At 39.3% G+C, this 13,396-nt stretch overlaps 1 protein-coding gene across 2 annotated transcripts in view; it reads left to right on the top strand.

Moving 5' to 3' along the window:
• Positions 1-13,396, top strand: part of LOC124113285 (receptor-type tyrosine-protein phosphatase beta-like) — a 31,063-nt gene that overhangs the window by 3,977 nt on the left and 13,690 nt on the right. Inside the window, exons 2-10 of one of the 2 annotated variants that reach the window (XM_048383650.1) lie at positions 721-811; positions 2,730-2,870; positions 3,394-3,678; positions 5,291-5,572; positions 9,440-9,612; positions 9,816-10,017; positions 10,484-10,654; positions 11,210-11,341; positions 12,354-12,493. In XM_048383650.1, the coding sequence (XP_048239607.1) occupies positions 721-811; positions 2,730-2,870; positions 3,394-3,678; positions 5,291-5,572; positions 9,440-9,612; positions 9,816-10,017; positions 10,484-10,654; positions 11,210-11,341; positions 12,354-12,493 (1,617 nt within the window). Of the gene's footprint in view, positions 1-720; positions 812-2,324; positions 2,381-2,729; positions 2,871-3,393; positions 3,679-5,290; positions 5,573-9,439; positions 9,613-9,815; positions 10,018-10,483; positions 10,655-11,209; positions 11,342-12,353; positions 12,494-13,396 lie in introns of those variants that run through there. The other variant, XM_048383651.1, reaches the window with a different exon arrangement.

The raw sequence follows: 13,396 nt of genomic DNA, 5'->3' as shown, positions 1-13,396 counted from the left end.
CACTCATGATAATACTTTTAACGAGGAGATATTCAGAGATCTTTGTACACTAAGAATATGTTTCACAATACTGTATAAGCAATTATATCAATATCAATATATAATACTGTAACATCAACCTTCGGGTAACCGACAACCCAAGGACTTCTTCTTTACGGACGTATGTCGGATACCCATTGGTAATTGTTGTGACTGAGTTGGAACCCATAGTAGCATTCATTTGTATATGGTGGATCACGCTTTGGTAACGGTTTGGAAATATTCAGTAAGAACCATAAGCTGAAATGTCGCGTTGTCGTGCTTTGATAAACTATAGAAAATAAACAATAACCAATGTGCATGTATGTATGTCTGTTTATTGTTTAACGCCGCACTAAGCAATATTCCAGCTATATGACGGCGGTCTGTAAATAATCGAGTCTGGACCAGACAATCCAGTGATTGACATCATGATGACATGCATCAACCTAGTCTTAGTGATGCGAATTAGTGATGGTATGTCACACTGTCGTAATTTTCCCCTTAACCCACGTGTTTTTCTCTTCAGTATAACTGTGATCATTTGTGAAGAACCTCTTCGTGCGCTCTACGGCACACACATAGTTACCCGAAAGAGTGGCATGTACATGTCTCTTTTCCTGATATTCCTGAATTATATCGGAAAAATATCAATGCATGTATGAGTTCATATTGTATCACTTGCGTTCTTTTCTTTTTTAGTCATGCAGTGCATCATCAACGTCAATGACAACGTCATCTTCAGCACCATCGACATCACCTACGACACCGACATCACCTACAACCCAACAAAGTGAGTATCGATGTCTAAGCTTGGAATAATGTTGCAAAACTTTAATACTTATATTCATTGCTGAACCATCCAAAATTACACCAGCTGTCAACGAATGCATACTATTAGTTATATGCTCTCAGCATACATCACTATTGATATCTCATTTACCCATAATATATATTTAACACAACAAAAGATGTTCATCGGACCCGATCCTCTTGACACTGTTTTGTTTGATTGTTTGTTGTTTAACGACCAACTCAGCAATATTTCATCTATATGACGGCGGTCTGTAAATTATAGAATCTGGACTTGACAATCCAGTGATTGACATCGTGATTATCGATCTACGCAATTGGGATACAATGATATGCATCAACCAAGTCAGCGTGCCTGACCATGCGATCCCGTTCATCGACTATTACGACAAGTATATGCGTCTTTTCCAACAAGCATGGGTTGCTGAAGACCTCCGTTAACTCGGATCTACATGGGTTGCTCAGCAGAGTATTAATATTGATGTCACATATCTATGTACAGCACTTCTACATCGACGAAAGACATGTTCTATCATTCTACAAGTTCAAAATAATCTTTAGACATTTTTTCGCATAATTACCCGTATATAGCAATTTCAATTGATGCGATTGAAACTTTAAAGAATATTTTTATGACATTAGTCTATTCACTGTAAAATATATATCATGCCATGTATGTTTGTATATGCAGTTAAAAAGAATATATAATATTTGATTTGTTAGCTATTAATGGAGCTGTTCGTTGCTTCGGTATTTTATATACACAGATGGTTCGAGAATTAAAAGAATTGGTTGGTGGATCCGTAAACTAAAACAGTTAGAAAAATCCGGCCTTAGAATAAAAAAGCTCAACATCAGAATTATATATTCCTTAAGTATGCCATAGGCAACATGTACATGTACCCTGTTCATGGCTGACCCAAACCCGTCAGATAACAATGGAATCCTTGGTTGGACGCTGTTACAATGTTGCCTTTTAGTAACAAACATAAATATTATTAAAAGCGCGTCATTTGGTCAATGCAAAAATTTGGAGAAAAAAAACTCGCATTGTCGCCATGTGTACTTTGGTTAATTTGGTCAATGTTTGCTTTCTTTTGAGAGGGCGACAACGTGACAGAATACCCTTCTCGGATTAGATAGACACAACGGCTTTGCGGACATGTGATTTATTACTGAATGGATGACGTATCGAAATGTAGATTTTATGGTACTTCAACTTTATTTAGTCCTTCTTGTGGGTTTTTCGAAAGAGTACATGTCATTTATGACGACCTCTCCCTCCTCTCAAAGTAGTTATAAATGACTTGTAGCTTGGAACGTGTACCGTGATATATTAGTCAACCTGTTGTAACAATCTTGTACCGACTGCCTTTTCGTGTCATGAAATCTTCATTTCCTCTTGACTGGAACAAATTATAGGGTTGGTAATAAAATAGAGGATTGTCCCTTCAGTTTTCAATTTGAAAGGAGAACCATGCATGGGGATATCGGTAAGAATGACAACAGTGACGCACCCTTCCAGTCCTGTCTGGATTAATGCATGCCGGTACGTGGTTATATTACGAATTTGATAGCCTCAGTATCAATCACCTTGGAGAACAGAGTTCGGACTACCGGGGCCTAATGAAATACTGTTTAGCCCTAAGATATGCCTTTATGTTTACATATATTGATTTAACTGAGTGAGTGAGTATGGTTTTACGTCGCTTTTAGCAATATTCCAGCAATATCACGGCGGGGAACACCAGGAATGGGCTTCACACATTGTACCCATGTCGGGAATCGAAACATTATATGACACTATCTTTTCACATGGCTAGTTGATTTTAAGTTATGCGTTTTCAAAAAAACTGTATCAAGTCATGGTTGATGTATCACAACGGCTAAATCTTCAGTTCCAGGGGTTGGCTACAACCAAACATGCACAAACGATACGGCTGACCAATGTATCAATACAAATGCAAATGCCAGCTGTCATGACGGTACTTGTCGGTGTGATGTGGGTTTCTACAGGAAGGACAACAGCTGTGTCCTCAGTAAGTGGTCACAAACATTAAACATACGTTTTACTGTCAGTGCCTTCCATATTGTGAATACATTTGATATATACATATGTCGGAAACTCTACCATTTCAAATTGTATTTTAGTACATATATGTAACGCTTTCTTAAATACGTAATATTTTACAAAGCGAACTGAAGTAATCAGCTTCGGAAATGCACACATTATTGCATAGAAAAGTTTGCCTGATAAAGACAACATCTGCGGAACAAAAAATACATTCTTGTAATTATCGAAGATTGCCTGTAAGCATGATCACCATATGATACACCTATTTCTCTTCACAAAATTTCATTTTGCCCACAAAATACATTTGAAAGGTTCATGTTATCAAAAAAGGATCGATACGGTTTTCTATGATTTTATCTGGCATCATGATGAATATGTAGACTTTTCTTGAAATGCTGTTCAACATGAATGAATACTGCGTAAAATACTACCTTAATAAAATTTCTCTTCAGTGTCTGTGATGACAAGACGTATTTCTATTATTTCAGTCGACGGCCTCAAACCCACATCTGTGAGTGTCACCGTGGACAACACAACCACAATGACAGCAGACTGGTCATCGCCCTCTGACACCTTTGTTACCGGGTATGAAGTATCTGTGACAGGCGATGACACTCCGATCAATATCACTGTTGGGAGAGACAACAGGACCACGTCCATCACAGGCCTGACTCCGGGAAGACAGTACAACGTGTCTGTCAAGACAAAGATCACCTACCTGCAGGGACGAGATGAGGAGACAACCGCTGTTTCTGCGCAACCTAAAGTAACAAGTACGTAGAACAGGAAAGAATGTACAATTGTTGCCGGTCAACAAGAGCAAGTTCTTATTGATAGCCAACTTGTACTTGTTTCATAGAGGTGTTAGAATCTACACCAAATCGTAATTGTAATAAAGAGATATTCACACCGACTGCTAAATGAGACTTAGAAAATTCCACAAAAATATACTTCCTTAGCGTGCATAGCCTGAAATAATTTTCTATAGGTCTACAGTGTTTAAAGCCAACTGTCACGCGCCGCGGTAGTGGTGCATTGATACTAGGCACCGACACCAAATGATGTCCTCTTACAAATGTGTGTGTGTGTGTGTGTGTGTGGCTGCTTGTAACCCACTCAGACACGGTATACTGACTCCGAGCCGACCAGTCTTTGCCCTTTAGCCCTTTAATGCCGAGCGTAACATAGAATACCGAGGATCGAACCCCAAACCTTCCGCTCTCCGGTCGAACGCTCTACCACAAGATCAAGGAGGCGGTATATACTAGTATCTTAAAAGAATCCATCACTTGATCATGAAACAAAAGAGATGCACAATACTCGACTACAAAATAGACAGTGGAAATAGTGTATGGTTATATTTATTCTTAGGTTTCTGACCATAGTCTTTGTGTGTCAGATATTACGAAATAGCTGTATGTGGAATCGTAATGATTATTTTGGAGGATAAAAACATTGTGCATGGTAATTGTTTCTTATTCATAATTCATTTTCCCACTGCATGTATATGACGGCGGTCTGTAACTAATTGTGTCTGGACCAGACAATCCAGTGATTTATATCATAAGCATCGATCCACGCAATTGGGAGCGATGACATGCATCAACCAAGTCAACGAGTCTGACCACCCGATCCCGTTACGACAAGCAAGGGTTGCTGAAGACCTATTCTACCCGGATCTTCACGGGTCAGATGTCTATGTATTATATTATGCATTTGTTGATGACTTGTCTACAGCACCAACATCTTATAAAAAGGCAATTAAACATTTCATTTACGAAGATTAGCAATATCTTACACGAATGTTAAACAATACATATGAACTATTGCTCTCTTCGTTATCTGACCTATCTTCTCTTCAAGATATGTATATTTATAAATAAAAAAACATATTAACATGCATATACTGCAACGTAATAAGTCTGTCTGAAATCATGTACGTTAAATCTACTGTATCTGTGTGGGACATGCTGATAGACATTTTCATTCATCAGATACCTAAGTACAGCTCTTTATCGTTTCAATTGCGACATTTAAGTTTACATCTCGTCTACGATAGGACCGTACTGTTTGCTAGATATATCACAGTTGACGAAATAACGTATATGCATTTGTAAACAAAACATAATACAATATAGTTCTGTATGGGGATGTATGCCTTACAGTTAGCCTGTGTCGTCTGTGGTTTGGATTTGTCGCTGAGAGGAATGAAATACCAACATATGTCCTGACAGAAACAGATTGACATGAAACATGTCACAAATACCGTGTAGATAGACGGACATTTCCGCTTGTAAAATATTTTGGTTTATTTAACACATTAGTATCAAGCGGCATGTAATTGTAATATTTTGTAATCAACGTGTTTTTGTTGGTTCTGATCAGCACCTGATACCGTGGGTGGGCTCGGCGACAAGACCAACCTCACAGCCCCGGACATCACCATAGACTTCCTGAATGCTGACGGTGATGTCCAGTACTACCTGGTCCAACTACAGGGGATAACTGATGTGAGCTATCTGCAGACAAGAAACATCACCTCACTTGTGACGAGTACGACTTTCAATGAAGTTGTGTCTTACCACCAGTACACTTTGACGATAACAACGCACAGTAATCAACAATCAAGTATCCCTTACACCAGCCCGATTCGAGTAGGAGCATCACGTAAGTAGCTTTATTATAGTGTTACATGGTCCAACTACAGGGGTTAACTGATGGGAGCTACAATAAATCAAATGTCGTCACTGCACCTGCGACGAATACGATTTTCAATGGAGTTGTGTCTAACCACAAGTACACTTTGACGATAACAACGCACAGTAATCAACAACAAAGTACCCCTTACATTCAGACGATTCGAGTTAGGGCTTCACGTAAGTAGCTTATAGCCTTACTGCCTTCTGTTATTAATGTGGTCGTTATTTAATTGTTCTGCAAAGAGCACATGTCAAATTATAAAGACAGAACAAGCAGGACCAAGTACAAGAATTAAGCCGTTTAACGCACAAAATATTTACTTGTATGACATAGAGACAGACAATAATTTGTGATCCGGAGAAGATGAACAACTGGTAACTGACGTTTTGGCACATGGTTCATGAAACGGCACGAATTGGTAAAGACACATATGAGCTAAAGACATCTTCCTTTTCGGGGTGTCTCGGCCAATATACCTACAGCGCAGGCTATCGTTGCAGAGGTTAACGTTTCACGAACAAAACTGCCGATAAACCGCGGTAAGTATGGGTATAACTGACCTATATCACACTCCCGGGCGAGTAAACATTTTGTTTTCATTGTCTATTATGTGTGATGATTACCTGTCACAGCCGACAAATGTTATTGAAACGAACATAAAATATTAACACAAACATGTCCTTAAAACGTCAATTGTCTCCAAAATAATTATCTCTACTTCTACCCGGTGACAGAACTGTGATGACAGTGGCTTAACTATATAAGAGTTCGAAAGTTGAAATGTTTATCGTTTCTCTTAACTAAATGATTTTCATTCTCGAGACTGGAATGGTTAACACATTATCCAGAATGAGTTTAAGATATCCGAAATGAAAACAAATGTAAGTGTCTGGAACAGGTGTGTTGGCCAAAAAAACCTTCACTTAAAGCATATGAAACCATGGCAACGAAACCGGAAGCGGGGTAATAGCATTGCTGCGAACAGCAGGACACTCTTTTACTTGACGCCCCACACATTATGAATTCTGTATGAATGTACTGGAAGTGAAGAGTAAATTATTTTGAGACAATGAGACAGTAAGATACCATATCCTCAGGTTCCAGAAATAATGTTTGCACCAAGGTACCAACTGTAAGTACATGAAGTGGGAATGTTGCCATTTTTATGGTTTATCGAATTGTTTCATTATGTTCTTGAATCTTTGAAGTAGGAAAACAGTTATGGGATGAAGGATATTAATGCTATTCGGAAGATAGACATACCGACTGTATTTGGTTTACAATAAATTATTTTCAATAATATTTAGTAATAAGTGTCTATGAGACAGTTTCGATTCGTACGTTCACTTAAAATACCATTTATTTTCTTCTGTAGTGTAGTACAGGAGTCCGAGAGAGGAGAAACATCACCAGCACACACAAATCAAATAAAAGCGCCAATTAAAAAAGTAATATTGTTACATATTTTTATACTAGGAGCATTAATCACTGTTACACGAGCTATAAACCAGCAGCAACATAGGCTAGACCACCAGTGCCATATCGAAGGAAGGCCAACCCATCTATCATAAACACACCCTGCCATAAACGTGTGGTAATGTTAAGAAATGCTTAGAATTGTAGGTGTGGAATAAATAATTTAGGCATACGTTTATGCCTGTCTATATGAAAAGTATGTAGATATTCACAATAGTATGTGTTACGTGCATTGAAATGTAGGCATAATTGCTTTGGTAGACGTTATTCTTTCTGAATATCAAAGAGCTATTTTTAGCCAAAAATCTTGATATATTGCTTTGTAAGACTAATTACTACGCGAGGCTTTATGTTTTCATTTCCTTCCTACAATTCACTTTGCAAATATTTTAAAGGTCGAGTAGTGGGGAGAGGTCACCACATTTGGAAGCATCAATCCTTGTTTTATCCCTTTAATACCAAACTCCAGGCACCATCTTCTTACGCCCTTTGATACGACGCGGATAGTGAGAGAACCCCCAAACTTCTACTCTTCAGTCAGATGCCCTGTTAGACCAAGGGGGGAGTCTATACACAATTAAAAGGGGGAAGAAGCCTGATACAAGGGCATCATATGTTGGGATAAAACACATGAGAGTGTTATTATGAGACTATGAGATTTAAAACCCGAATCTAATGGGGCCTTTACACAGGATGGCGATCTTTGTGCCTCCCGTGTGCGACCATAGAATTTGCCAGGTCGTCGTTGGAGGCTCACAGGAGGCAGAATGGTTGCCTAGGTCGTTTCAAGGTGGTACACAGGAAGTTCAGACATCGTCATGGACGCCATGGTCGCCGTGAATTTTTGAACATGTTCAAAACAGTCGCACAAAGGTCGACAAGGAGGTTGGTTGCTCAAAGATGGCTCAAAGGAGGCAGAAGGGAGGCACAAGCCTTGCAGAATGAAGGCACAGTGGTCGCCCAATGGTCGCCAGGTAATAGATGCGTTCTGCTGAAATATTGTCCCGTACATCTGGGCGATGCTTCTGCCTCCCTTGTGCCTTCTTTGGGCGACCAACAGCGTGCATTGAACGATGAGTATGGCGATCGCCGGGCCTCCATTCGGCGATCACGGCAACACTTGAGACACCATGGCAATGCTTCTGCCTCTTTTCTGCCTCCTTTGAACTACCAGTAGTGCCTCCGCAGCCTGCCTATAAATAGAGGACTTGTACCTGCAGTGTTTCATTGTGGTTGCAGACGTTGAACAACTCGAGCACTTACTGCTGAACAACTGCTGGAGCAGTTACATAGAAACTTGATTTTCTGGGTTTAGGCGACCATTGAGCGTCCTGGCCAGTTTTTGATCGCTCGAAGGTGGCATAAAGGTCGCAGCCCTGTGTAATGGGGGCTTAGCCATAAAACCGACGGACGTCAGTCCCGAGGTTTTATCCCGATGTTGAACGTTATAAATCCTATAAAAACCCGAGTGTAAGTGTTTTATATAACTTATTAACCGAAAGATAATTTCCTTGAACCTTAGGACACGGGCGTTAAACATAAGTTTCTGGTGTGACAGGTACTTGAGAAAAAAATATTAAAAGTATTGTGATTTCTCAGCGCCTCTAGAAACCATTGAGTGTACCACGAGGCTACAGATGTTGCAAGTTCGCTCTACGGAAGCGAAGTGCTTCATGGTGAATTTACTCACGTGAGGCACTGTCTTTATCAGCTGATGAACGTCAACAAATACAAATTCAATCCTTATATTGACAGACACATAAGTTATAACAAAACCATCCATTAAAACTCCAAAATTAATTATTTAAAGCGAACTATATTAACGCGGAGAGTTGTTTTTTTCGTGACGTCATCCGTTCTAAAAAATATATTGGGAGAAATACGTCTCTAGGTCTATAAGTAATATAATGGCAGCTTCATTCGTTGAAATAGGTTCATTCAGAACAGTCGGAATTGGAATGAAATCCAGACCCGGTTGATTTGAAAATGGATTCATGTGAACGCTCTGTGAGTGTTCGAGTCATACTAAGGGCACTTAATTTAGGAGACCCGCCATACATACACGATCTGTATTAAGGTATTATCGTATGATGATGCCGTCCATATGTGACGTTATTTTAAGACTATTAGGGATTCCCCTAAGTAGTAATGTATCGCTCCGCTCGATTGACAACGTAAGCACGCGACATACTGGTGGTCATCGGGAAATGAAAGACACTTAGCTTAGTAGTGTTTATATTATCTAGGCGAGGTCACCCGCTACTCTCAATACTTGTCCATGAAAGTATGCATCTCCTGTTTTCAGATGTAAATAAATAAGACAGTCTTCTTTCATTCAATAGAAATATGTGTTTTCAGAGGCTGATTCTGTTGAGGATTTGATCCTAGCGGCGTTGACATCACGCAATGTTGAAGTGTCTTGGAAGCGGCCAAAGAAGACGAATGGAGACCTCTTCGAATACCGCCTGGAGGTGTCAAACATAACCTGTAAACAGCTGATTGTTTTCAACTGTACGGAATGCAAAAGAAATGTACGTTGTTAATGAATGTCTGCTGTTCCTTCCCGCGACTCAGGAACAAAATCAAAAGATCGAAATGAAAACAGTCGGAGAAAAACTTTACCTTTCAATGATTCACAAAACCTGATGGGCAATAGCCATTGAGATAATTGCAACAAGTTGTTAAACTGACATTGATAATATTTTCTTTTACATTCACTTTTCATTTTTTTAAGACTTCAGTGGAGGCGAGTGGAAACTGTGAAAACACAACTGTCGTCCATATATCTGAATCTGACATCAATAATGACACGCATGTAGTGAATTACACGATCACAGGACTCCTTCCAGACACTACGTATGTTGCTAAGGTAGCAGCTTATAACCAGGAGGGAAGAGGGGTGGAACGTAATCTATCGGAAACAACCGATGAAGAAGGTAAAGTATATTTTTTTCCCAATAACAATCTTATCTACTAATGTTATATTTGATATGATATGTCCGCGTGTGAAGATGCCATCATCTCCTAACTTATTATGCATGATAGAGCTATTTTCACAACAATGATTGATAACCTGGATGTTGATACATATGGTAAGAATAAAAAGGGGTTCGCGAAGATATGTTTGAAAATATTTTTTCTTGCCACTCATATGAACAGGCACAGTTTTATTGATGAGATAATGTTGCATTTCTTACTATATACTTCATCGTATATTTATGAAATAAGGCATAGTTACTTCATAATATCTCGAATAGAATACCAGCTTTGTAACATGTTAAACCTAAATGATTTTTGCGGTGATACTTTGGCAACTGATCACCCTAGACTACATCTATAAGTAACATTATCTATTTCCTTTGCGACCTATAATTACTGGTATGTCTTTATTCGATATTCCAGCTGCTAGTGAACCTACCGCTTTTACAGCGAAAATTAAAACCTCCGACAGCATAACGTTAACATGGGCACCACCTGTACCAAGACCCGGAGTTACTCACTACAACATCAGTGTCTACGAGAAGAATGAAACCACGAATGTCTACGACTATATCGATACCAAAGGAATAACTGGTAGGTCCTCCGATTTATCTGCAATATTCCGGATGTGTCAACATACGCCAAACACTGTACCACTGCTCCATAGTAAAAACAACACTTTTACTTTACGTTGCACCAAAAACGTATAAAATAAAAGTTATAACACGTGTTTCATTTGACCACTTTCTAAATGGCACTGCGTGTTCATAGCTTTCGGCCATGGGAAAGTTGTCGGACTTTCATTTTGTGGAAACCTTGGTGGCTGAGTTGGTTAGATTGCTGACTTTGTGTGCTGTCGGTGTGGGTTCGACGGACTCAACCCAAAAAAGTACGAGAATCTGTACTTTACTACGAAAGTGTTATCCCAAATATAACATTTGTTACATTTGACCACTTTCAAAATGGCATTGTGTGTTAAAAATTAAACGTTTCCGTGTATGCAAACTTGCAAAGCTAACGCTTAGTTATGTACAGATGATCATTAGCATTCACTATCTGTGTATGTATTTAAGGTGACAGTTCGACACACTAAACATTATTATGCTCCATGTGCTCTTGATTATAAAGTGTAGCAATCTTTTTCTTCAGGTTATGACCATAACATGTCAACAATGAACAATCTATCAAGTGCCTGGGAATACGAGTTTTTCATCCATGCCTTCACACAGAAAGGGGGATCTGGAAACGTCTCATCTGGTGTGGTGCTGACTGAAGAGTCGGGTGAGTTGTGGCATACAGACATGTGGTGTTTCAAAAGGTAGGTCACGATAATAATGATCATCATGTAATGGATAGAGGTATCGATGACTCGCATAATACACTTATCATTCCTTATAACGTACTGGCGATTCAGAAACACACTCGATGAATAATCTTTGACCAGTTTCATAACGGTGTAAGAATCTCCATCGCGACGTCGCTACATGCAATAAACCAAACGTTGTTAACCATAAAGTTGTACGTTTTCTTACTTTCGAACTTTTTTTATTCTTATTGCACCTGATTTGTATTTTACAAGGAGGTATCTATATGGCATTTGGTTCCGCTATCAACCGAAATTGACATGTTGAAAACAAAACGTAACGATCGGACGGACGGACGAAACTCCGGTAAAAAATCTTGTCATCGCTTTACGCCACACAACATACTGATGCAGCACTTATAGGGCATGCATTTGCTCTCTGGTTGGGAAACTACTTTTTCCACGATATTGTTCGCACTAAAAGTACACTTTGAGGTCAAGCTTACTGAATCACTGTAGAGATCATATTTAAGTTTTCAGAATTGACTTACACTTTGGGCTGGTTGTTTGGTTGGTTTGTTGTTTTACGCCGCACTCAGCAATATTCCAGCTATATGACGGCGGTCTGTAAATAATCGAGTCTGGACCAGACAATCCAGTGATTAATGTCATGAGCATCGATCCACGCCATTGGGATCGATGACATGCATCAACCAAGTCAGCGAGCCTGACCACCCGATCCCGTTAGTCGCCTTTTACGACAAGCATAGTCACCTTTTACGGCAAGCATGGGTTGCTGAAGACCTATTTTACCCCGGAATCTTCACGGGTCTACACTTTGGAAGTTCATTGGGCATGAACATTCAAAGAAAGAGACCAGATGTTTGAATATCGGTGCTCGTGACAAAGTGAAAGTTATTTTTTAAATGTTCGTCCAAAGTCAGAATAAGGTACAGATATATGATGTCATCAATTTGATTTCTCTTTCAGCGCCAACTGAAGCCGTCCACTACAATGTCACAAGTATCCTAAATGTTTACAACCGCATCAAACTGTCCTGGGAGTGTCCTGAAAAGAAAGATGGAAGGAACGGAATAATAAAAAGTTCAACTTTGATCTACTTCCCAAACGTAATTAATTTTTTAGTTAATTTTACGTCATCCATCTATGCAAACAAAACTCACTCATTTTATCTCACAGTATTCATCCAACTAAACGTTTCCTGTGAAGTTCAATCGCACGCGATTCCGCGAAGCACAGAATACACACGGTGAGATGTCAGATAGGCTGTGTGTAATTACAAGGGCTGAAGCGAGTAAATGGTCTTATTTACCGTAGTCAATATTTGTTTTATCGGTAAGAAATAATAGCAGAAATAATAAATAATAAACTCAGTAATATATTCTGTCAGATTTTGAATTTAACCTGATTACCCCAACTCATTTCTTATAAAAAAAACGACAAAACCGTTTCTATATTCATGAAAAATCTCTGCTCAAAGCAACGCCGAATGTGCGGTTTCTACTTTATCATGAGCAGGTGTTAATGGATCTCAAGGGGCGGGTAGCCTAGTGATTAAAGCGTTCACTCGTCACGCCGAAGACCCGGGTTCGATTCCCGACATGGGTACAGTGTGTTAAGCTCATTTCTGGTGTCCCCCGCCGTGATATTGCTGGAATATTGCTAAAAGCGGCGTAAAAACATACTCACTTACTATGGATCTCAATCAAATGGTGATGATTCCAGATGTTCGTGAAAAGGGTATCTATCCTGCCCAGCAGGGAGGACAATGACAACGAAGTATGGCTCAGTGTAATTTCAGCTTAGTCATTCTTGAAACATTTGTACTAACAACGGCAGCAGTTTTCTTGTGAAACTACAGCCTTTCAGCCAAACTCAGTGACCAGGGGACTTTTTTATGTTTTCGTACGTTCAGATACGTTTACAACATACGTCGTTTATGTAGAAAATGTTTCATTCTGAAATATTCAAAACAGCTGCCAAGTCTTTTGCCAGGAATTAGGGCTTGGTAA

The sequence above is a fragment of the Haliotis rufescens genome, unplaced genomic scaffold, assembly GCF_023055435.1.
Source record: "Haliotis rufescens isolate VD_foot unplaced genomic scaffold, xgHalRufe1.0.p SCAF_5, whole genome shotgun sequence".
Classification (NCBI taxonomy): Eukaryota; Metazoa; Mollusca; class Gastropoda; order Lepetellida; family Haliotidae; genus Haliotis; species Haliotis rufescens.
The sequence above is the reverse complement of the archived record's forward strand: the minus strand, read 5'-3'. Positions and strand labels throughout refer to the sequence as shown.